The following is a 24,436-nucleotide window of genomic DNA, read 5'->3' on the forward strand; positions in this document are numbered from 1 at the left end:
TGTGTGCAAAGAACTTCACCATAAGTCAGGAACAGAAATTGCTATGAGTACGCAATTGCAAAGAACTACACGATATGATAGAAACAGCGATGGCTAGAAATCTTATTTAGAAATTAGGAATATGATTTGGAAGACAGAACGGTCAATCATCAAGGTGCTTCTTTATATTTAGAATGGGAAACATTAAGCAGTGTCTTCTACAGTGCTCCCTTGTTAAAAGGATGTCAAAGGCGATTCTCAAAAAATGCATGACCTAATACTCGTATAAAATTTATATCAAGAAACTCCCAACCAGGAATCAGATTCTTCCAGAGAAACATTTTGGATTGAACAAGAGAGAAATGATAAGATGAATAACTTGACACTTCTCACCTCAGAGATTATGAATTGGAAAAGAACAGGGGGAAAAAAGAGCAGGAAGTACCTTGAACTGGCCTCCTGGCCTTTGTACTGCTTATTAAATTCCCTTGGACTACAGAAGCTTATGTAGGTCTACACTGTCGCAAATGTGCAAGAGGAGGCATAGAGTGCGAAGCCTCTCCAACATTTGTTGATGCAGCGGCAGGAGGGAAAAGCCCCGGTGGTCGATATGGAGCTGGCTGTCTCAAAGCTTTGCAAGGTTGATATGGTAATGGTTTCCTCACGTTAGTAGAGCAAACTGCAGAAGTGCTAACTGATGGCCTAGGCACATGACGATCCGAAGCATGCGTGAGACTTGAAACTTGATGGCTGGATGCCAAAAAGGGGTGCACTCCATGATTGGAAATTTTTAAAGCAGCACAGACATTCAGGTCGGGTGGCAGTGATGAAGGATAGCTAGTAACACGTAGCAATGATTCCTCAGACAAAGCCGCCTGGAATGTGCCAAAAATTGGTGGGAAGCCACATGCATAAGTTGCAGTGGTCCCAGATGCTTCTGCACCGTGGGAGAGATATTTGGAAGAGAAGCAAGGATCTTGGAATCCTCCACAATTCTGTGTTTGTACCCTTGCCTGATTGTTGACGCTAAACAATGAATTTGTATACAAATTAGCAGATGACACTTCCGCTCCAGCAACTAATCCAGAAATCTCGGGCTCCCGCATACAATGATCATACATGCTTCTTTCAGTTGTGTCAAATAAGTCAGATGGTAACAACACAACTTCCTGCTCGCTTGAAGAATTTGGGGGCGGGCTTGCTTTGATATGTGCCTGGTTCACCATAGGGGGCACAATGTTTTGATCAGATAAAATATCAAGGGATCCCCAATCATCTGCATAAGGAGCATCAGAAATCTGCTGATTTAAATTCTTGGCATGATAACTCTGGGCAACTGGTCGGACACATAAAATGTTTTTTACTGTGCCATTACAAACCGGACATATAAGCAGGGATCTAGAACAAGAGAGGCAGCAGCATAGGTGTGAACAGTTGAATAAGACCTGCAAGATGACAAAACAAAATATGAGTCAAAGACAGGACCATTTGCATCAGCTTGAAAGTGGACACAAAGCAGAATCGCCACTTAGTAGCATGCTTGTAGAGGCTATTAAAGTCGATACAAAGCAGAGTAGCGTGCTTGTAGAGGCTACTAAGGTAGATACAAAGCAGAATCACTACTAAAGTGGCATGTTCTTTTTGGATCTCTACCTTCAACTGTAGCTTCTCAACCAAATCCGGAAAGTGGATACAAAGTGGAATCACTACTTAATTAGCATGCTTGTAGATGGTACTAAAATTGACATAAAGAACAACACTACTGAGGTAGTGGTAATTGTAGATGCTAAAGAGAAAAGGTGATATAACGAGAATGACTTTCCAATTTTAAACATCAGAAGGCTGCACACATGGTGTCCACCTAGTAAAAACGCTATCAGACAAAAAGTGCAGTGAATTTGTGGCCTGGCACTGTAGCAGAGAATATGCTTGCAATGGCTAGAAACCTAGCAACCGTAAAAGCAAAGTTCTTGAGGCAAATTGATGAAAGAATATAAAAGAAATGCTGGTAGTGATTCTATCTGATATAGATTATTTCAGTCACAGGCAAAGACAACACTAAGTGAAATCCACCCGCTAACACAAGATAGATAAATCTTCTAGGCCCGTACTTCGCATTTTTAAATCATTACGACTACTAATCTGTGATGCTAAGGAAAGAAATGACAAATGCAACTGATGAAATAACACACAGAACGCAGAAACAAGCTTGCACTAACCGTATCTGCAGGGCCTTTTCTACAAATAACACAATTCCAAATCTGCTTTTGTTGTCCAGAGGACATTGCCCTCCTTCCATCTGCCTCTATGTCTGTTTCAGCTGTAAGCAAAGATTCCTGATCACAAATCATCACACCTGTTAGTTCTGCATCAACTTTCACAAAAAGCATGGCTTCATCATCAGTTTAAAACCACCATAGGTAAATGCAGTGGCTTTGGTACTCACCCCACTTACAGACGAATCAATGTTACTTGTGTCACACGCTCTGTGCTCAATACTGGATGCAGATGCCGCTTCTGAACGTCCACTAGAGGAACCAGACTCAATAGGCTTACAAAGCTTACCATCACTTGAATTTGTGGTGGGCAGAGGCATCTGAGGAATAGCATTATTAGAAAGGGATGATCCAGGTGCAGTACAAATCTCCACAAATGGGAAAACAGCTTGCGAATTCTCTATACATGGTCCTGGGACTAACTCCAAGCCTTTCTGTTGCTGCTCTGAAATGTGAACAGAAGAACCTGGGATGAAAGAAGATAGTGACTCAGATGGATTAGATTTCGGACTCCCAGATTGGGGCACAAGTGTATGACGTGCAGGAGTAGTTATGTGTCTTAAATGGGGTGGCCGATAAGCACCATTCTCTACCTTACTTGAAGACAAGCAGCTACTTTCAGTAGGGGCAGTGAAGCTTATGCGAGATAGGAGGGCTGTAGAATCCATTCCAACTGCAGTATCCTTGCTTTCTTTAACAATAACGTCAGATGTTACGGTTTTAAATGAATGTGAAGAACTTGTGCTGGGCGATTCTTCAAACCATGGATCTATGAAGTCTTGACCATGTTTAGATCCATTTGGAATTGCTGAAGAAGAGGACAAAGTAGCAGGGCAGGAGTTCTCCTGAAAGACTGAAGCATAGGATGGAAAAGTTTTAGACTTTCCAGGAACAGGGGTTTGCATGCCAATGTTTCCTTGTTGAGTGCCAACAAAGAATACCTTCCGCATTGCCTCCACACCTTCTTTAAACCTGGTGTATTTGTCTCTCGTAATTACTGAAGCAAGCAATTCCAAGCGCTCATCAAGAACCCTGGTAAGAGAAATTTTTTTGTCAAAGTCTCTGATCAAACACACCCAGAATTACACGAGGCCATAGTTTCTTTTGTCATCACGACACATCAAGCTTTGCCAACTCTGGAGCTATCATTTAACAAGGCTCCACGTAAAGCTCTTATAAAGATTATTGTTTCCCACATATAGCGCACAGATATCATCTAGTCAGAATGACAAAGTGACTCAAGCAGCAATTTCCCACAGAACTTTTGAGTCTCATAATCGATAGGGAACACTGACCTGCGTGTTAAAATGCATAGTCCAAATGCCAGAACATCACAACCATGCTGCATGTCGATTAAGGCATTTTGAAGTGACGATGTATTCAATGAGTATAAAATCTCATCCACAATCCGCAACCGAGTTTCTTCATCCACTGAAACCCATGTCGAATTATTGAGACGATAAATTACTTTTTAAATACAAAAATTTGTAAGCTATATCTCAAAATACTTAGATATAATGGCACAGACACATATGAACAGAAAAAAGATCATTAAAAAGGAAATATTCAGATACGGGTTGCTCAATACATTCAAAACAGAGGTCCTCCCACCATTTTGGTTTGTTCTCATGCTTAAGATGCTTAACTTTCATTGCACAGGCTTATGCAGATGATTCATTCTTCATGCCAAAGAATAGTCCTCTGGAGCTTCGCTTATTGATGGATACCCTTTCTGATTTTGGGTTGGCAGCTGGTCTAAAAATTAATTTTCAGAAATCAAAACTCTTGCCTCTCAAGCATTGCGACTGGCATGCTATCCTTTGGCCCGGCCAGATTATTCATCCGGAAAACATAGTAAGACATTTGGGTTATCCAATTGGCTGGAAAATCAGAAATAAGCAACAAATGTCTTGGGTATTTAACAAAATTCAGAACAAATTTGAATATTGGAAGATCTCCACTTGGCCTTTGCATGTTCGGCTTCGAATTGTCCAGTCCATTGTTTTAGCTTATGTCCAGTTTTACCTTCCTTTATTACATTGGTCATCTCGAGATCCCTCTTCTTTTATGTCTCAAGCCATGGAGATTTTTTGGAAAACTAAGCTTCATAAAAAAGCTTTAAGGTTGCTCAAAATGGACCTGCTTTGCTCACCAAGAATGCATGGTGGTTTGAATATTATAAACATCAAATTTCATGTGTTGGCAAGAAAGATCACTATGCTCAAGACTTTTTTTCAGCAAGAGCAGCCTTGGTCTATCATGTTGGCATTTTTGTGTGGCCAGATGCGCACAAATGCTTATGGACATACGGAAGTAGTACTTGGCAAGTTTCAAGGTAAAATTCCGGGTTGTCCATTTTCCACTGCCTTGATTCAGGAGTGGAAGAAAGTGCTCTCTCGCATCAAATGGTCTCCCCATCCTACTTCTATAGCTTCCTCGCTTCGAATGGAAAGCCTTCATTGGAGTGCTGTTTTTTACTCTCCTCTTGCTGTACAACAACCAATCAGAGCTTACAATCTCATGAAGCTGGGCATTCGGTTCATTGATGATGTGGTAGATACTCAAGGGCATCTTCTCTCTTTTCCGGCAGCATGCCAACACTACAATCTTGGGATGCATCATAGACCCATATGGAAAGCTATTGCAAATCTCTTACTCCCTTTGGTTCCAATTCCAACATTGGAAGTAAGAGACAGGCTTCAAGATTGGCATCTTCAGTCTTCAAGTCCACGATTATCCTCTCAGCCTTTGCATCTATTGACTTCCATACAGGCTTATCGATTGATATTACCTCCTCCATGGATTGCTCATCATGCAAATTCTCTTTGGCATCTGAATAAGTCTTTAACTTGGTGGAAAGGAAAATTGAAATTGATATGGAAGTTGAAAATGCCATTGAAGCAGCGACTCTTTCTCTGGAGATGTATTGTTGGTATTTTTCCAGTGGGAGTGAAATTGGCTCAAAGAAGGATTGCCTCTCCTCTTTCTCCAAGATGTCATAATACTCCTGAGAGTATTCAACACTTATTATGGTTCTGTTCATATTCCAGAGACCTTCTGGACAAGATCTCCTATTTTTTATCTCTCAGATTTCCTGCACACAGGTTCTCGAGGTTTTTCTGGATGTTTGGCAGATTATCAGCTTCTTTGTCATAGTATTCTCTTTTCTTCCATTGGACCAGATACTAGGCCTTATGGACCCTCTGGCTACAACGAAATCATGCATATCTGAATTCACCCCTTCAGCAACCTTATGAGTTCTTCCGGGCCTCATTGCGGCAGTCCTTATATGATGCCTTGCATGAGGAAGATTTGGATGTTTCTTTCATTCAGCTTTTCTTTTATTGTTTCTGATGGATAGGGCATTGGCTCTTTTCTTGAGCACTGCCCTGTTGTAAAATGGATGTTTCATAATATAATTTTCTTAGTTTCACAAAAAAAAAAAAAGTGTATGTGTTAGAGGGGTGTGTGTGTGTGTGTGTGTGTGTATGTGTGTGTGTGTGTGTGTGTGTGTGTGTGTGAGAGAGAGAGAGAGAGAGAGAGAGAGAGCTTCCATTGGGCCCTCCTTTGGAGTCTAATGTCATGTACATTGATTTCATGTTAATATAGTAATGTGCTTTCACAAAAAAAAAAAGTGTGTGTGTGTGTGTGTGTGAGAGAGAGAGAGAGAGAGAGAGCTGTAGCCCTTGCTTCAGCCTTCCCATCAGTTTCCTAGCCTCCTCAAACCAGCCCGTTGGTATCACCTATCACTGCATCAGTTTTTACAAAGCAATAATTTGAAGCTGGAGGATGCTACGTTTGATTCTCCTCCAGCTTGATATGTAACTTTTTACTTGGCTGCCTCATGAGTTTGGCTCTGAGGCTTTACTTGTAAATTTTTTCCTTGTACTTATTGGTGCGTTTTTTTCTCTTTTGAGGTTTCCCATACAGAAATATAAGATTTCACTTTTAAAAAAAAGTGTGTTGGGGGGAGGGGGGGAACAGAGCATGAGCGTGAGTGCATAAAGCCTTCTTTAAAAAAGGAATGCATTACAGCTTTCTGCTTTTTGAAAGCAGCTTATGAACACCTGGGGCAAAATGGGTACAGACTTTTGCAAATGAGAGTCTCAGGAATACTTACAACATGTTGGCATGGGCAGCACGCCAACCATATCAATGTATGGCAGAAGATATATGTTCAATACTGTAGTATAATAAGCTTGCCTAGTTAAGGTATCAATGCCATACCAAAGACAATTGCAAAATTGAACTATCAGAGAGAAAAGGAAAACCTTTATAAACACCTGCATAGACAACCTAAGGGAATATATAGACAACCTAAGGGAATATAAAGGATTCTACAACTATTCTTGGGTAAAGTTGTGTGCTTAAATTGATGATCGTCCTCTTGCTAACCTACTAACCTTTATATCAATTCCATTTACACCATCGTTTCTAGAGTTCAAGGGGCTGCTAGAGTTCTATGATTTTCAGCCTATTGCAACCATGTAGAACACTCTCTTGTCACCTTCTCTAGTAAAGTCCTTGTTCTTTACTTTTACAGAACCTTTGGATGACCTGCTCCTCGTTCTGTACAAGTTCAGTCGTACCTCGGTGCCCTCCTACTTTGGCAAATGATGCAACACCCCTTCCATCAGGTTCCCCTTTGTGTTGAGCTGAATAATTTTCTGTACTTCCATATTGGGGGGAGGGGGGGGGGGGGGGGGGGCGGGGGGGACGAAAGGAAGAAAAAGACGCAAGAACACAGGTGAGGCAGTCAAAATTCAGAATCCTTGGTGAACCATCATTCCCCCCTCCCCTCCCCCCTCTCCAACAAACACAAACACTTTTTTTTTTTTGGTGAAACTAAGAAAATTACATTATGAAACAATGGACTGGACAATTCGAAGCCGAACATGCAAAGGCCAAGTGGAGATCTTCCAATATTCAAATTTGTCCTGAATTTTGTTAAATACCCAAGACATTTGTTGCTTATTTCTGATTTTCCAGCCAATTGGATAACCCAAATGTCTTACTATGTTTTCCGAATGAATAATCTGGCCGGGCCAAAGGATAGCATGCCAGTCGCAATGCTTGAGAGGCAAGAGTTTTGATTTCTGAAAATTAATTTTTAGACCAGCTGCCAACCCAAAATCAGAAAGGGTATTTATCAATAAGCGAAGCTCCAGAGGACTATTCTTTGGCATGAAGAATGAATCATCTGCATAAGCCTCTGCAATGAAAGGCCGTGAGCCAGGAATCTCAAGCCCCACTAACTATCCAATATCAACCAGATGATCCATATAAAGAAGCAAAGGATGTGAAGCAATAGCATAGAGCAAAGCACTGAGAGGGCATCCCTGTCGAACTGATCGTTCCAGATTCCAAGACTCAGACAAATGATTCCCTATAAAGCATTGAGCAGTGGAATCTGAGTAAAGCCAATATATGACAATAACTAGCTTTGGCCCAAAACCAAGTTTAGACATGATTTGAGAGACATAATCCCACTGTACGGTATCAAATGCCTTTGCCACATCCACCTGCATGACCAAAACATCTTGAGCTGAATATTTTGCATATTCCATTGCGATGAGGGTATTGGAAATATTATCATGTATATTCCTTCTTGGAACAAAACCATATTGCCTTGGATGAAGTCCATATGAAGGATCCAACAAACAAACACACACACACACACACACAATATCTTTACCCCTTTTCCTCCTTGGCATCCCCACTTGTACTCCAACCATGAAAAAATTCTAATTCCATCCCCCAATGAGAAAGAATTGTATTAAGTATGAGAAAAGCCCCAAAGACAATGTTCAAGACAAAAGTTAACCATGCGAGAATCAAGCTCTACCCAACAAAAAAGCCCAGTAAAGATCCAAGGCTGAGGCTGAAAGTGCCATCTCAAATCTCTAGTAACCTTTAAGAAGAAAGGACAGCCTCTCTGCTTTCTGAGGAAGATAGTACTCATGGCAAAATCAACTTGCATACTTGACCAAAGGACCATCATAATGTGTACAATGTCTTTCCAAATACTAGTCGTCGGTGGAATTGGGAACGATCAAGTGCCTTTGTACATGTGGATCTCTAGATATGCCAGGCTGAAATGCTTGCTACGATCTCCTAACATGGGTCCATCAAGGATTGTACAAATCTGTAGGGAGAGAATAGAACAACGTCCAGAGAGCATAGCTCAACCAAATGATGTCGAACCGAAAAAGCCCAAGGGGAGCTATGCCTCAAATTAAACACCTGAGACCCAGACATAGAGTCAGGACATTGAGCTGTACGTGATAAAGAAAGGGGAGCGAGCAAATCTACTCAAAAGTCTTGCAATGTCCTTGGCTTGTTTGCAATCCCAAAGGCAATGTTGAATGTACCCCTCAGCAGAGAGGGAATGTGAGCATGAAGTGGGAGTCCAAACGTAGACTTCCATTGATACTTAATAATCCCTCCATGAATAGAAACCCAAAAGAAGAGAGTGATTTTTATATTCTTGGGAACTTTCAGAGCTTTCCCCCAAAAAAAATCTGCAATTCTCCTGAAATCTGAAACGCCTAGTTAGCAGCTCTTAAGAGCTTTCAGTCCCTAACGTTGAGCTGAAACCTCTTGGCATTGTTAACAATGTAGTGGAAAGATGGGAGATTCTTTTCATGGTTTCTTGCATCAATTCACTCCCACTCCCCAAGATCCCAATGCAAGTACTGATAGGAACACCCCCCAGCCGAGAGGGATGTCCCGAGATGGGGGTCTAAATACTAGTTAGAAGCCAAAAAACAGTGCTCCACATGACCCACAATCCTGATTGGCTCAAAGTGCACATGAACGATGATATTCTCATCCACGGACGCGGATAGCCTGCCCTTATAGAGTGCACATCAGAAGACCAAGGCATCTCCATATCTATCTTACTGGAGATCATATGTCCTGAAATGGGATGCCTATCATCCATCTAACTCTATTGTGCTGTCTCTCATTTGTAAGGACCAAGTCCAAGAGTAAGGCTGCCTGAACCTGCTCAAACCTCCTCCTGCTGCTTCTGAGGTGATTAATGTAGGACTGACCTGAGATCAGCAGGAAGGCCTTTGTATTCATTAAATCTCTGAGATAAGGCTTCTATTTTTGGACTGGTACTTTTCTAAGCTGTACCCTGTTTTTGCTTTAGTTGCTGCCTCTCCGTACCTATGGTGAGCCCCTCTAGTAGATGCCAGAAACGAATTCAATTGAACCTAAGCAGAGGATAGAATAGAAGAATCCTAGGATAGCTAGAAATTAGCTGAAGTCAAGTGCACCCGCGGCAGGAAGACATTTTGCTTTAAAAACAGGACATATCAATTACGATTGAAATCATACATTGCATATCCCTTCTAGCAGCGCTTACGACTGAGATGGTAATGTGGAAACTGCATTTGAGGTGGGATTTCTAGAGAATCGAAGCAGATTTAAGAATGCCTGGCCGCCTTTTAGTGACAAATTTAATCTCCAGTTAAAGATTTACCATCCATGAGGGCTTTATTCAGGAGGTCAGCCTGATCATAATGATGTAAAAATCATTCAAATTGATAACTTTGAAATTTCACCCTCTAACATGCTGATATGTGGCAACCAAAGATTGGGGCAACTTTCCGCACCCAAAATTTGCATAGAAGAGTGTCACAGGCTCATGAACACATTCTCCGAATTTCAAAATGAAAGGACATGATTTTCCCACATTTTCCCATGATTTTCATGCTCTGATACCACTGAAAGAGAACTAGCCCTGACTTTGGCTAACTCTTCCTGGCTAAATAGACATTCCTAGACTAGCCCTCATCAAACTCTAGAGCAGAACTTTTTGCTTTTTTTTTAAAAAAAACTCTAGAGCAGAAATGAGTAATTCAGACGAAGTACTTGCCTTAGGCCAGAGCATTTCCATTTAGAAGCAGTGAGTACAATGCTGAAGGGAATAGAAAGGTCCCTCTTAGAGTGGAGAGAGTAAAAGTCAGGGGACGGACTCAAGCTGAAATACCCAATTTGGTATAACAGTGTATAGATCATAAGCTGAGTACAAATGAGGCAGCCATGCCCTATAGGATCAAGGCAGGCTGTTTTACAACTTCGTATATGGGATAATACCCCAACATTGCCATGTGGCATCTCCTAGCAGCCTAAAGTACAAAGTATTAGCTACAAAGCCAATTTGAAAAAGCCACTAAACTAACCTGTTTGTTACAACTAGGCTCCTTGGCCCAAAGGCTAATAAACATGCCGAAAGGATTCTTTATGTAGCATGGATGGGTTGAATTAGTCTAAAACATGAGGTCACAGAGACTTGCAACCATAGGAGGACAAAGACCTAGATGAAGACTTGAGGCCAAGGTGGAGAAGGAGAGCAGACAACAAGACCGTGGAAGTAAGAGGAGGTCAGGCAGCCATTGGGGAGGAGATTTGGAGTCAACTGATGAAGCAGCCCCAGCAACCAGGAGCTGATTCCCCAGAACGGCAAGGAGCCAGCTTTGCAAATAAAGAGGGGTTGAGCCTACTGCAACCCATTGAGGATAGGGAAGACCTAGATGGAAAGGACCCCAGCAAGCTATGTCCATGACTAGTGACGAGGAAGAGGGGATTTTGAATGAAAGACAAGCTAGAAGGGAAAGCTCACTTTGGAGAAGTAGCAGGAGAACTAACGTTTGGTGTATGTTCTTGGGTGGAAAGAGGAAGTCCAGCATTAGAGATTGAGTAGGTCTGGTTGGGGTGCATCCCAGAGCAGAGAGCCACCGTGGGGAGCACATATTGATACTCATTGTTCTTGTAATTGCATTGAAGATTGGGTAAATCTGGCAGGGGTGCACCTGGCAGCAAGGAGCCACTGTGATCCCTAAAGCTCCATTGTACTAGTTTTGATCATGCTCCACCTTTGGGGGAGCACATATTGATACTCATTGTTCATAGCAATGTGTGATCTTGTTGTGTCGTGTCCTCAGCACTCAAGCCGGTTGGAAAGACCAGTAAAAGCTCATTAATTTATTCCTGTACTATGCATGCTTTGTGCTCAGGATGCAAGCAAGGGTGAAGGAGCGAGAAAGCCATATTTATAACAAACAGCTTACTTTTTTATTCATCCCTCGAACTGTACAGCTTCTCTCTCCTAGATCCGTAATCACAAAGTTACATGTAAGGAAAGCCATCCGCTCCAACCATCCAGATACTTCTCATATTCCTATTTACACAAGTCTCACACTCCTTAATCAAACTACTCTAACCCCGCCCCCCCCCCCCCCCCCCCCCCCCGATCTTTCCCTCCCCCTGTCAACAATTTTATCTATGCACGATTCTGTCTGTAGCCTGAATCTCTGCTCGTCATTGAAGCAATCACGGGCGATGGCTATCTGTTATACCACCCAGCCTTTTCTCTGGGATAGTAAATCATCAGATCCATACGTTATTTTATTCATACCTATCCATGAGACCCTCAAATCCCTAGATAGTTCTCCTTGCCAAATGTCATCAATTTAGCCTCTCCACTTGGTGCACCTTTTTTACCCTCTCTTGGGGCACATTAAAAACCACTTGCCCCTTGGCATTATTGCACATTTAGGTGCACCTAGGCCTTAGCACTTTGAACTATCTAGTCAATGCCATTCCGCCCTCACCTAGGACCTTGGCAGTTACTTCTCTTGACCATTTCAATTACGCACATTAACTATTACAAAAGTTGGTCATCTAAGAGAAAATGCCCACCGATCTATCCGAGGTCATGCTATCACGGCTAGAGCATAACATTCCTTCCCTCCTTCAAGCATCAGCGTCCTCGATGATGAAATCTGGGAAAGCTCTCCGTAACTGGTATACGGATTCCCAGGTAGCTTCCGATAGAGGCTGACCATGCCATGCAACCAACACCGTGGGTATCTTCCGATTTCGTATTTGCATTGTTCCTCGGTCCAAGATTCTTGTTGGTTGGCGCTTTGCAATATCCTCTATCTCCTGAAACAAAACCACACCTTCGATTAGTGAGTCACCTGTATGCAAAAATTTCTTTAAGCACGAAACATGAAAACCGGGTGCACCTTACACCCCTGTGGCAATTCTAATTTATAGGCTACACTGCCTATTCTTTTTAGAATTAACCACGGCCCACAGTATCGAGGTGATAACTTAGCACACTCTCCTGAAGTCAACGACTTCGAGTGCGAAGGAACTCTGAGAAAAACTTTTTCTCCTTCTTCAAATACTCTTATAGACCGATTTTCATCCGCATATATCTTGGCTCTATCCATAGCCTGACGGATGTTAGCTCTCGCAAGTGCTAGCATCTCCCGCATCTGAACTACAAAGTTCGCGGCACTAGGCACTTTCTGAGGTACTCCAACTATAGTTGGATTGGCTGGGTCTATAACCATAGTTCAGTTCAAACGGACTGAACCCGGTAGAGGAATGTTTCCTATCATTGTAGGCAAACTCCAACAATGGCAACCACTTGTCCCACGTATGTTGCCTCAATGACACATATGCCCTCAGCATATCCTCTAAAGTCTGGTTGACTCTCTCCGTCTGACCATCCGTCTCAGGATGATCCCCACTACTCATTCCCAACTCAGTCCTTAGTGTCTCAAATACCGCTGTCCAAAAATGACCGGTAAATCTAACATCTCTGTCTGACACTATGGATCTAGGCAATCCATGCAGACGAAATATATGTTTAATGAACAAATCCGCCACTTGCGGGGCACTAACAGACTCTCTAGTCGGAATGAAGTGAGCCATCTTGGTTAGACGATCAACCACCACAAGGATAGAATTATATCCTCCTTGTGTTGCAGGTAGTCCTACAATAAAGTCCAGGAAATGCTCTCCCACTTACTTAGTGGTATTTCCAAGGGCTGTAAAAGTCCGAGTGGCTTCACCCGCTCGGCCTTACTTACCTGACACGAGAAACACCGTGTCACATATTCATGAATATGCTTTTTCATCTTTGGCCAAAAGAAATCTCGCTTCACGAGATCATATGTCTTCTCGACTCCTGGATGTCCCGCACACGGGCTATCATGGCATTGTCGAATGACTCTCTGCCTGAGATCATTCTGACTAGGTACTACAACCTTGCCATTTCTAACTAGCATACCATCCCTTATGGTATACTTGCATAAGTTTGGCCTTTCCTGGATGCTAGGTCATCCTTTTCACTTTCCCCGGGTTTTAACACATGAGCTTTAGGCCATAAGCTCTGGACAAACTCGTCCACTTTTTGAGTTTCTCTTATCTCGGTCATTAGAGCACTCTCTAATACCGTGAAACTCAGGTTGTGCATAATGCGAGACAACGCATCAGCCACCTTATTGTCTTTTCCTCTTCGGTACCGAATCGTTAGATTAAACTCCTGCATGAGCTCTGCCCACCTAGCTTGGCGGCCCCTCAAGTCAGGCTGTTTACAAAAATGTTTCAGAGTATCATAATCTACATCCACATAAAACTCTGAACCATACAAATAATGCCTCCATGTTTTCAAAGCATGGATAACAGCATACAACTCCAATTCATGAGTTGGCCAATTCTTGAGAGGGAGAAAGCTTCTTGCTTTCAAAGGCTACTGGCCTTCCCTCTTGAAGGAGGACTGCTCCTACCGCAATGCCACTTGCATCGGTTTCTAGGAACAACGGTTTCTGGGGATCAACTATTTTAACACCGGTCCTGAGACCACAGCTTGTTTTATGGTGTTAAAACTTTCTTGTTGATTCTGTCCCCAAATAAAAGGTACTTTATCTGAGGTCAGATCAGTCAATGGCGATACTATTCCGGAATATCCTTTGATATGCCTTCTATAAAACTGGACAAATCCCAAGAATGACGCAACACGCGGTCAGACTCTGAGGGATTGGCCAAGTTAGTATCGCAGCCACTTTCTTCGGATCCATTTCTACCCCTGTGGAGTAATTATGAACCCTAAGTATTCAAGCCTAACCATACACAGTATAGTTTTCTTTTTATTCACAAAAAGACTGGCTTTCCTCAAAGTACTGAACACTATTCTTAAGTGTTCACGATGCTCAGTAACACTTTTACTGAATATCAAGATATCGTCAATAAAATGTACTACGAACTTTCCGATATACGGACGTAGTAAATCGTTCATAAGCATGACGAAGGTCGCTGGAGCATTGGTAAGTCCGAAGGGCATTACCAAAAACTCATAATGACCAAACCTCTAAAAAAAAGCGGTTTCATGCACATCCTCGGCTCTAATCCGGATCTGATGGTAGCCGCACTTAAGATCTATCTTGCTAAAAATCACGGCTCCATGTAATGCATCTAGCAAATCATCAATCCGAGCCATCGGATACCTGTGCTTAACAGTGATATTATTCAATGCTCTGTAATCTATACAGAGGCGAAACGTATTATCCTTTTTCCTCTTTAATATCACTGGCGAAGCAAAAGGTGAGAAACTTGGTTGAATCTGCCCCAACTTGAGGTATTCTTCCAGTTGTCTACGCACCTCCGCTTCTTCAGCAAAACTCATTCTATAGGGAGGTCTATTTACAGGTTCTGCCCCCGGGATTAGTTCAATCTTATGTTGAACTTTCCGCTCTGGAGGTAACCCATAAGGTAGTTCATCCCTAAAACATTCAGAGAACTCCTCTGTTATAAGATTAGCCAGCTTGGCCATCTCACCACTTTGCGTAACATCAGTGCTAGCCGAAGACTCATCCACCGGCTCTACCGATGCTGTGCAAAGGAATAAAAACTCTACTTGAGCCTTTCTGATTTCCATCACGGAAACCAACGGTCCCTGAGGTATGTCTTTTTCACCTCGCAAGACATAAAGCACATCATTCCTCTTGAATTGATATACGTGCTTTTTCCAATCAATGGCTGGATTCTTCCTAGAATGCCACGCCATACCCAGGGCTATATCTGCATGAGCAAGCTTGGTCATTTCAAAATCAAGCTTCTCAGCATAGTCCTGAATCCGAAGCTCCAACTGGGTAACCCTTTGGTCCCATACTTCAGTTGAACTTCCATCTGCCATCCTGACTGTATACGCATAGTCAGATGGACTTGTCTTTAATTTCAGCCTCTTCACGAGCTTGGAGTTAATCACATTGTGAGTTGACGCCGAGTCAAACAACACAATGACATCATGACTGGCCACTTGCCCTTTCATTTTAATTAACTCCGTATCATTAAAGGCCGTATACCCCGTTGCTGCGGGCTTAGATAGGATATTATCAGGTGCACTCGTCACTAACTTAGCAACAGATACACATAACAAACAAGGTACTAACCTCTGAGAAGGTCCCGCCAGTTGCATTTGCATATGTTCCACATTGGGACTCTCCTGCATCTCTACGTCGCATTCAGATATTATCATATTAGCCGTGCGACGGTCTTTATTCAGTGGACAATCCTTCCACTGATGTCGCTGAAGGCAGCCGAAGCACAATCCTTCTTTCCTAGCTTTGTCTTTTTGTTCAGGGGTCAACGAGGACTTTGACCAAGCCCGGGCTGCCATTGGAGTTATTTTCCTTTTCACCCCAACGGTGGTACTTGTCTTTACTGGTCCCTCAACCGGCTTCACCTGCTTGGTTTGGCCACTTGGCTGCGAGACACTTGTCTTTGAAATCCATTTCCTCTGAAATCCCCCTTTTCTCGAGTACTCATACTGAGTCCCTGCCTGCACAAATCCACCAGATCTGCCTCTGGCATCCTCATAGTTCAGGGCTACTACGATAGATTCATCTAATGTAGTCACATATTTAGCCCGAACTTCCATTTTGATTTTGTCGTTCAGTCCATAGATATAGTCTTTTAACTGAACCGACATAGGGAGAGGGTTTGTTATTTTCATGACACATTCTCTCAATTTGTCAGTGTACTCTGCCACTGACAGACTCCTCTGACGAAGATTTCTATAAGCATCCCAAGCTCGGGATTCTTCATCAGGTAGGAGAAAGTGTTTCTTGAATTCAGCTTTAAACCCTTCCCAGGTGGTTGGAGCAACTTGATCCTTCTGTTGCTTTATCCACCATCTGTCCGCTGCCTCAATAAACAGGTGTGTGGCCTCGCGGATTTTCTTTAGATCGGATCTAATCTCACAAATGGCGAAGGCTTCTTCCCACTTGTGTAACCAAACCTCGATCACATCAGAGCTGCGCTCGGTCATCCGACCAGCGTACTTCTCTGGTCTATAATTAGCGATATTAGGCACTTTGACCCTTGCGCGCTCTAGGGAATGTACACTGGGCTCTGGCTCAGCTGGAGCTTTGCCCTTATCAATTCTAGACGGCCTAGCCGACAAGGCTTGCACCATCTCCCTGATCTCATTTTGACCAGCATTCACTTGAAGCTGCTGGTTCATAATCTGCTGTAAAGCATCCTCTAATATCGAAATCCTACCAATCAAAGTAGATGCTGCCTGATGTGACATCTGTTGTGTAGACTGTACTCTAGACTCACTAGGATTCACTCTTGAATTCTGCCCTTCTGCTTCCATAGGTTCACAGTGGAAGATGGGGTTTTTTTTTTTTTTTAATAAATAACCCAAATAACCAATATATACACCCTTCACTTCTGTTCCGTTTTCCTGTTTTTTTTCCTCTTCTACAGTGCAGAAATCACAGGACCATATGAAAAAACCAAAAAAAAAAACTGCACGGAAAGAAAGAGCTCCCTGATCTTTGCAACGATGCCAGCTACTCTTTCCCAGACGTACAATTTCCCTTCCAATTAGACTGTGCAAAGGTCTTAGAATGCCTCGCAACCAATGCTTCTGTAGAACAGCGAGCAAGATGAAACCAAATATGCCGCTGTTGATCGACGTGACGCCTTCACGTTACGTGAACTACCATCTTCCAAAAGGTATCGACGACCGCTCGAATTCGACAGCTTCGTTTACCCGTCACCTGCGACTAGTTTTCTTCTTACGCTAACAGCCTTCGTAGGCCACGGTGGCCATTCTCTCATTCAGAACGCCAACTTTCCGTCGATCTCCTCGTAGCCTCCCGTCACCTTCCGAGAACCTTACGCTCCATCGCTTCATCTCTTCACGAATCCCCCTTCCATCCTCTAGCCTTGCTCTGATACCAAAATGTCAACAATTTTATCTATCCACGATTCTGTCTGTAGCCTGAATCTCTGCTCGTCGTTGAAGCAATCACGGGCGATGGCTATCTGTTATACCACCCAGCCTTTTCTCTTGGGATAGTAAATCATCAGATCCATACGTTATTTTATTCATACCTATCCATGAGACCCTCAAATCCCTAGATAGTTCTCCTTGCCAAATGTCATCAATTTAGCCTCTCCACTTGGTGCACCTTTTTTACCCCTCTCTTGGGGCACATTAAAAACCACTTGCCCCTTGGCATTATTGCACATTTAGGTGCACCTAGGCCTTAGCACTCAGAACTATCTAGTCAATGCCATTCCGCCCTCACCTAGGACCTTGGCAGTTACTTCTCTTGACCATTTCAATTACGCACATTAACTATTACAAAAGTTGGTCATCTAAGAGAAAATGCCCATCGATCTATCCGAGGTCATGCTATCCCGGCTAGAGCATAACATCCCCCCAAACCCCTTGGGTACATGACCCTACACTTACTCATTTAATTGCATATCTCGGGTTACGGTGACCCGATTGACATGAAACAAACCCCATCCATAGTTTTTTCCATACGTTACCATACGCATAAGGCATACAGCTACGGAAGTGTTATGCTCTAGCCGAAATAGCATGACCTCGGAAAGATCGGTGGGCATTTTCTCTTAGATGACCGACTTTTGTAATATTTAATGTGCGTAAATAAAATGGTCAAGAGAAGTAACTGCCAAGGTCCTAGGTGAGGGTGAAATGGCATTGACTAGGTGGTTCTGAGTACTAAGGCCTAGGTGCACCTAAATATGTAATAATGCCAAGGGGCAAATGGTTTAATTGTGCCCCAAGAGAGGGGTAAAAGGTGTACCAAGTAAAAAGGGCTAAAATGATGACATGTGGCAAAGGAAACCATCTAGGGAGTTGTGGGTCTTGTGGATAGGCATGAGGAAAATACCAATACCTCCTCTTCCTGTGCTTCATTGAAAAGCTCCGTCAAAATACAAAGCATACTGTGGCTTCATCAGCCCTTGACCTTGTTGCATATACTAAGGTATAGCCTGCTCTTTCACTTCCTTTCTACCTTGATTTTCCACTTCCTCTGCCACCTCCCTTTTGTGAGTAAATCTGCAAGTGTAGCACGGGTAGAATGCTCTGTTGGTAAATTGAAATCCCTGCAACTCAGCCAGCCACTCCATAAACTTCCAAGAGGGATTGGGCTTCTTCGCAAAATAGGGCATGATCACTGAGTCTGCCAAAAAGACAACAGGCTTGGGCAGCAAATACGACCTGAACTTGCGTACTGCATACATCATTGCCAGCCCTTGTTTTTCTATCTCAGTATACCTCCCCTCTGCATCCATTAGTGGCTCGCATAGTAAATGGGCTGCATATAACCCTTCTCCCCTTTCTGTAATAGTATAGCAGCCACTGCATTCTCCGTTACATTCATACTTACGAAGAAATCCTTTTCCCAATTAGGAGGCATAAGAACTGGGCCATTTTGTAGCATTTTCTTAACCCCCTCAAATGCCTTTTGGGCCTTATCTGTCCTCTGAAATTCAGTCTTCTTTTTGGCCAGCTAATGCAAAGGATACAGCTCTTATGCCAATTCCCATAGAAACCTTCCATAGTAGGTAACTTTCTGGACAGATAAAGGTCTTTAATTTCCACCCTGTCTTTGTCACCGGCATATCCTCTATGGTAGCAACCTTTTCGGGATCCATCTCTCAATCCTTCCTAGGAAACCACATGAAAAAGCAACTTCACCTTATCCTCTGCAATATGACACTTCAAAGGTTTCAAGTTGCCTTGGGCATCATCTATTCATTGCAGTGCCAACCGGGTCTTTTCCAAATAATCTATCTAAGAGCTGTAGATACAAAAATTATCTATGAAGACTCAAATGAATTTACCCAAATATGGCTCAAACACCTCATTCATAAACTTTTGAAAAGTAGCCGGTGCATCCACCAAACCAGTATTATGACCTGGTATGCATAGAGTTTCTAGTTTTCAACCTTATGAGTGACTATCATGAGATCGAAACTGCACTATGTTGTGCTTTTAGAGGATGAGTTTGGGAATGTTCCTGGATTCATCTAGGTATATGCTTCTTCCGTATTAGCGGGACATGACCTTGTGAAGTTTTTGTCTGTGTTGCAGCCTGTTGGTATTGCGATAATTCTTGCTATCTTAAATGGTGCGTTGCCCTATCAACTAGGCTTAGATGCTCCTTTGGGAGAGACTAAAACGAAATTGTTTAGACTTCACAAGAAGTTGTAACTTGAATGAAGAGATTTTGGACTACTTTTTGATTAGCCGTCTCCTTTAGTGCTAGCCTTCATCATGGTTGACTTTGCCCTTCATCTCCGGAGTGCCGATAGAAACTCAGTTTGAAGACTTTGTATAAATGGATGCTCAAGTATGTGTGGGTGTGTGGATTTGTATGTGTGAGAGCATTATTTTATACGATGGTCTACACCCATTGTTGGATGCTGATGACGTCAGTCGGGATGTCATAGTAGCTAGTCCCTGCTATGCGTGTTGGAGTTAGAGGTTTTCAACCTTATGAGTGACTATCATGAGATTGAAGTGTTTTTTTTTTTTCCCAAGAAAGAGACTTCTATTAAGTAAGAGAAAAAACTCGCGAGAGCAAGCTCAAAGCGGTACATCATGAAATCAATCATGAGGTTAAATAAACCCCCTCAAAGTGAGATGGAAAACAACCAAGGCCGAGGCTGAAAGTGCCACCTCAACCCTGTAGGAGTCTCAGAGAAGAAAGGAGAATCCCTCCATTCCCTAAAGAAAGAAGCCCTCCTAGCCAAGGCTGCACGGGAGTCTCCCTGCATACTCGTCCATACTATGTTGTGTTTTAAGAGGAGTTTGAGAATGTTCCTAGATTCATCTATGTATATGATCTTCCTCTACAATCCCAATCTGAAAATATCCAGAATAACCATCATACACCATGTATCTTCATGGCCTACCACTTGATCCTACCACTTGATCTAGTATCTCGTCGTGAAAGGGGAGAAATGACAATCCCTTTTTGTGCATGCATTTAAAGGACACACATCTACACAAATTCACCACTTTCCCCCTTCTTTGGTGTGACAACAACAGCCGACGCCTATTCTGTATTCTCCACAGGAAAAATAAAACCAGCAATGAGTAACCTCTGAATCTCTAGCTTCAAAGCATCTGCCTGAATCACACCCAACCTCCTGAGCTTTTGCACTACTAGTTTAGCATCAGGCTTCAATTTAATCTCAAGCTGCACCATACGCATTTGCTAGTAATTAGTAACAAAGAGCTGTGGGAAACCATCCAACGTATCCAAGTATGCCTCCTTCCCCGAGCTCTCCAACTGTGGGTTTAGCATCCATGCATTTGCTGCCCTCTTTTAAGATCTGTTAGTAACATCTTCCTCATGTGAGGCTTAATTGCACCCAAAGTTATGCCAACTACTTCCACAGTTAAGGCCTCTCGCTCCTCAGAAGTTGTTTCCTCTGTATTTGAATCATATTCGTCATAGCCTGTGTATGAAGACTCTTTTGATTCCCCATCCTTTATCACCTCTTTCTTCCCATTCTTTAAGCTGCAATTCACTTTCTTTGTGTCATCATGAAAGATTAGCTCCCCTGTAGCCCACTTCTGCACTGCTCCCACTTCGCGCAGCCACAGTCTTTCCTATATAATTGGGTAAGCATGTTTATCTGGCTTTGTTGGGAGTATATGGAAGCTACATAAGGGTGCAACATCACATACATCCACCCGAACCGCTGTATCAGCACCAGAATAGTTAGCCGTGGAGTTGTCTGTCAATTTTATCTTATATAGAGAAGGAGCATTGCTCTTCAAACCCACTTCTTGCATGGTCTGTTTATTAATAACATTGATGGCTGCCCCACAATCAATAAACACTTTTTTAATAGGTATGCTATTTATAGAGGCTGTCACCACAGGGATCTGGTCACTCAAATCAATGCTTACAAGTTACATCCTCGCTATCCGCTGTTCCTTTCTTCCTCCTCGATTTATGTGAGCTGGCTTCCCTTACAAATTGCTGTCTCAAAGCAGGGCTGAGTGCAAGTAGCTGAGGAATGGCCATAGTTGCCTTTTCTCCATGCAAGTTAGTGATGAGATCATAATCTTGCACTCCTTGACCCAACAGGAAATATGCCAACCCAATTCTCTGCCTGGAAGACTGCTTCTTCTTTCTCCTTCTTTCATACACCCTTCCCCCATGTCCCTCATCAGTGCCACTACTCATCTCATCCCCATGACCTCGCTTTCCTACAAACACCTCTAACTCATGAATTCCCTTTTTAGCAGTTTCCTGCTCTGCATCCAACAAAGAGACAGGTTTGTCACCTTCCCTATTTCCTACCAAACGAGGGCAATCGTACTTACTTCACATGTCCTTTTTTATGACATTCAAAGCTGCCATGGTCACATGGTTTCTCAACTCCATCCTGGGCACATTAGCTGGTGTGGCTTGCACCAAGTGTAACTTCAATTCATTGAACTCAGCCATCATTCTCTCTAAATTCTTCTCCAACTTGTTGGCACTAGTGGATGGCATAGCAGCTGTATTATCCACTACAGAAGATGAATCCACTCCTACTGAAGTCAACGGTATAGGTATAATTGGCTCTGCTTCCAACTTCTTATTCTTCTCTTTGGCTAGAGCCACCTGTAGAGCACCAGCATAATTTTGACGATCCTTCCCTTGAGGATCCTTCCCTTGAACCTTCTTTGGCCAGAGCCACGTGGACATAGCTTTACTCCCCAATCATTCTTTACTCCTTCTGGAACTGTCCTATTCCAGGCTAGTGCCATCCCTTCCAAACAAGAAGCCAGAAAGGAATTGAGCCCACGAAGCTTCTGGCCAACCAGAGATACAACTGGCTCTTACAAAATTCCTTAGATAAGCCTCAACATCCTCTCCTTTGTACGGTAGATGGAATTGCAACCTCAGCTAATGAATCTCCGTCAACCCATGAGCTCCAATGCCTAGTCAAACCACCGTACGGATAATAGCAAGATACGACATCTAGCCCATGTGCTCTCTGTCTATCAAACGGAATTTGCCAGCAATCCACGAGCACCAACGCCTACTCCCAACCTTTGCTCCTGGCCAAAGCGTTGTACGGACAACCCATGCTCCAAAACAACTATCACGATGACCAGCCCAAGAGTCCCGTACGAACAGAGTTCCCACCAACTCCTAGCTCACAACAGCCCGTGTTTCTGGAGGTATACCTCTCCCTCTGTGACTAACTCGATTACCCGCCCAAAAAACTTCCTCTCCCACCTTGACCTCAAGCCTACCCGGCGTCCCCACCAAAATGAAGGCTCATTAATTTATTCGTGTACTATGCGTGCTTTGTGCTCACGATGCAAGCAAGGGTGTAGGAGGGAGAAAGCCATATCTAGAACAAATGGCAAACTTTTTTATTCATCCCTCGAAGTGTACTAGATCTCGTACTTACAAAGTTACATGTATGGAAAGCCATCATCTCCAACCATCTAGACACTTCTCATATTCCTATTTACACCGAGTCTCACACTCGTTAATCAAATCACTCCCCCACCCCCCCCAAAATGGATACGTGATACCTACATTAACTCTTTTAATTGCATATATTGGGTTACGGTGACCCGATTGACATGAAACAGACCCCATCTAAAAGCCCTTTCAACACCCCACCTCCCTCTGTAATCCATAGCGGAGGTGGATTTACAATACAACCCAACACAGCCTTCTATACAATGTCACTATAACCTGCTAAGGACCTCTAAAGCAACAAAATAAATTTTCAGATAAAACCAGGTTCCCAGCCCTTGTGGCACTCCGCTTCCCGCGTTAAAATTGCCTTAAGTCTACAATAGACTCAAGAAGCTACAGCAGTGGCTTAAGCCAAAATAGTCTACACGAGACTCAAGAAGCTACAGCAATATCTTAAGCCCCAAACTGCCCTGCAAAAGAACCTACAAAACTCTGAATTGGAATTGCTTGCAAAAGTCAACTTGTCTATTTGGAAAAAGAGAATTTGAGGGAAAAGCTCCAAATTTTACGGATAAATATACCTGCAATTGACAAAGCCCCAAATTTTACGGTCTACAAATCTATTAGATATCTATAAATGCCCTAAAATCTACAATGCAAATAATGTAAAATACTGCAAACACCCCAATGTGTCGACCAAGTATGCTTGCAAATACAAAAGCAGACAACAGCCATGTATAGCAAATGGACTAAGGGCTAGAGTGTGCGACAAATTCATATGTCGGAAAATATACGGAAGAGCTACGTGACCGTGGCTGTATGAATAGACTACGTCCAAAACCGTACAGCTGTACAAGCAAGCCGTGTGATGGCTGTACAGGCAACCTACCTCGTGCAAAACCATATGGCTCTACAAACAAGCTGTGCGATGGCTGTACTCGCGACCTACTTTGTCACCATACCTTGTGCGGTGCAGTTAGTGCACGAGTCGCGTTGACGAACGGAGCTACAGTGGTGAGCAGCTCTCAGACAATGAACAGTAGGCACATGTACTACAATGGATGGTGGCAGCTCCTTGAGCAGGTGCAGGGATCGTGAGGACGAACGGAGTTACGATGAGCAGCTCTCAAAGAAAGAACAAGTGATGCACTATATAGAGATGAACAGCAGCAACGGCTCGTTTATGTATTTTGACCTGAACCTAGACGAATGGTTGTATCAACCGGGGAAAATCTTTTGGCGAGCTTTTTAATGTGAGCTTTTTTACCATTTCCTTTTTTTTTGTGAGCTTTTTTTAGAAATCCATACGTGTTTTTGTTATAAGAAAGATGGGGAGGTTAGAAAGAGGGGGAGAGGATATAGGATATGTTCATTTTCATAGCATGTGGGAGGGGTGGAAGAGTGTATACTATGCACAAGGGGGGGGGCGGATGTGAGTGGCAGTAGGAGGCAAAAAATTATGGAAGATATGTCCATATTCAAAGTAGAAGGGAGGAACTATGGGAGATATGTTCATTTTAAATGTGTATAATTTGAAACTTTTGACCTCATATTTGGATTCCTCGTCGAATTCCGGTCATTTTGAGTACCAACATGACCATA

At 43.0% G+C, this 24,436-nt stretch overlaps 2 protein-coding genes across 3 annotated transcripts in view; one reads left to right on the forward strand and one right to left on the reverse strand.

Annotated features, from left to right (window-relative positions):
• Positions 1 to 200: 200 nt before the first annotated feature.
• The window catches only part of LOC147905396 (uncharacterized), an 81,708-nt gene continuing 57,472 nt past the window's right edge, over positions 201 to 24,436 (reverse strand). Inside the window, exons 10-14 of one of the 2 annotated variants that reach the window (XM_087371679.1) lie at positions 3,551 to 3,686; positions 3,197 to 3,287; positions 2,426 to 3,100; positions 2,199 to 2,315; positions 201 to 1,424 (exon numbers count right to left, since the gene is read on the reverse strand). In XM_087371679.1, the coding sequence (XP_087227805.1) occupies positions 483 to 1,424; positions 2,199 to 2,315; positions 2,426 to 3,100; positions 3,197 to 3,287; positions 3,551 to 3,686 (1,961 nt within the window). In that variant the 3' untranslated portion in view covers positions 201 to 482. Of the gene's footprint in view, positions 1,425 to 2,198; positions 2,316 to 2,425; positions 3,288 to 3,550; positions 3,687 to 24,436 lie in introns of both variants that reach the window. The other variant, XM_087371631.1, reaches the window with a different exon arrangement.
• LOC147905397 (uncharacterized) lies at positions 4,515 to 16,900 on the forward strand. The gene is made up of 2 exons (XM_087378414.1): positions 4,515 to 5,268; positions 16,833 to 16,900. The coding sequence occupies exons 1-2, from the start codon at positions 4,515 to 4,517 to the stop codon at positions 16,898 to 16,900; spliced, it is 822 nt and encodes a 273-aa protein (XP_087234540.1).

The sequence above is a fragment of the Dipteris shenzhenensis genome, chromosome 1, assembly GCF_047967505.1.
Source record: "Dipteris shenzhenensis isolate YYH24624 ecotype China chromosome 1, Dip_SZ_1.0, whole genome shotgun sequence".
NCBI lineage: Eukaryota > Viridiplantae > Streptophyta > Polypodiopsida > Gleicheniales > Dipteridaceae > Dipteris > Dipteris shenzhenensis.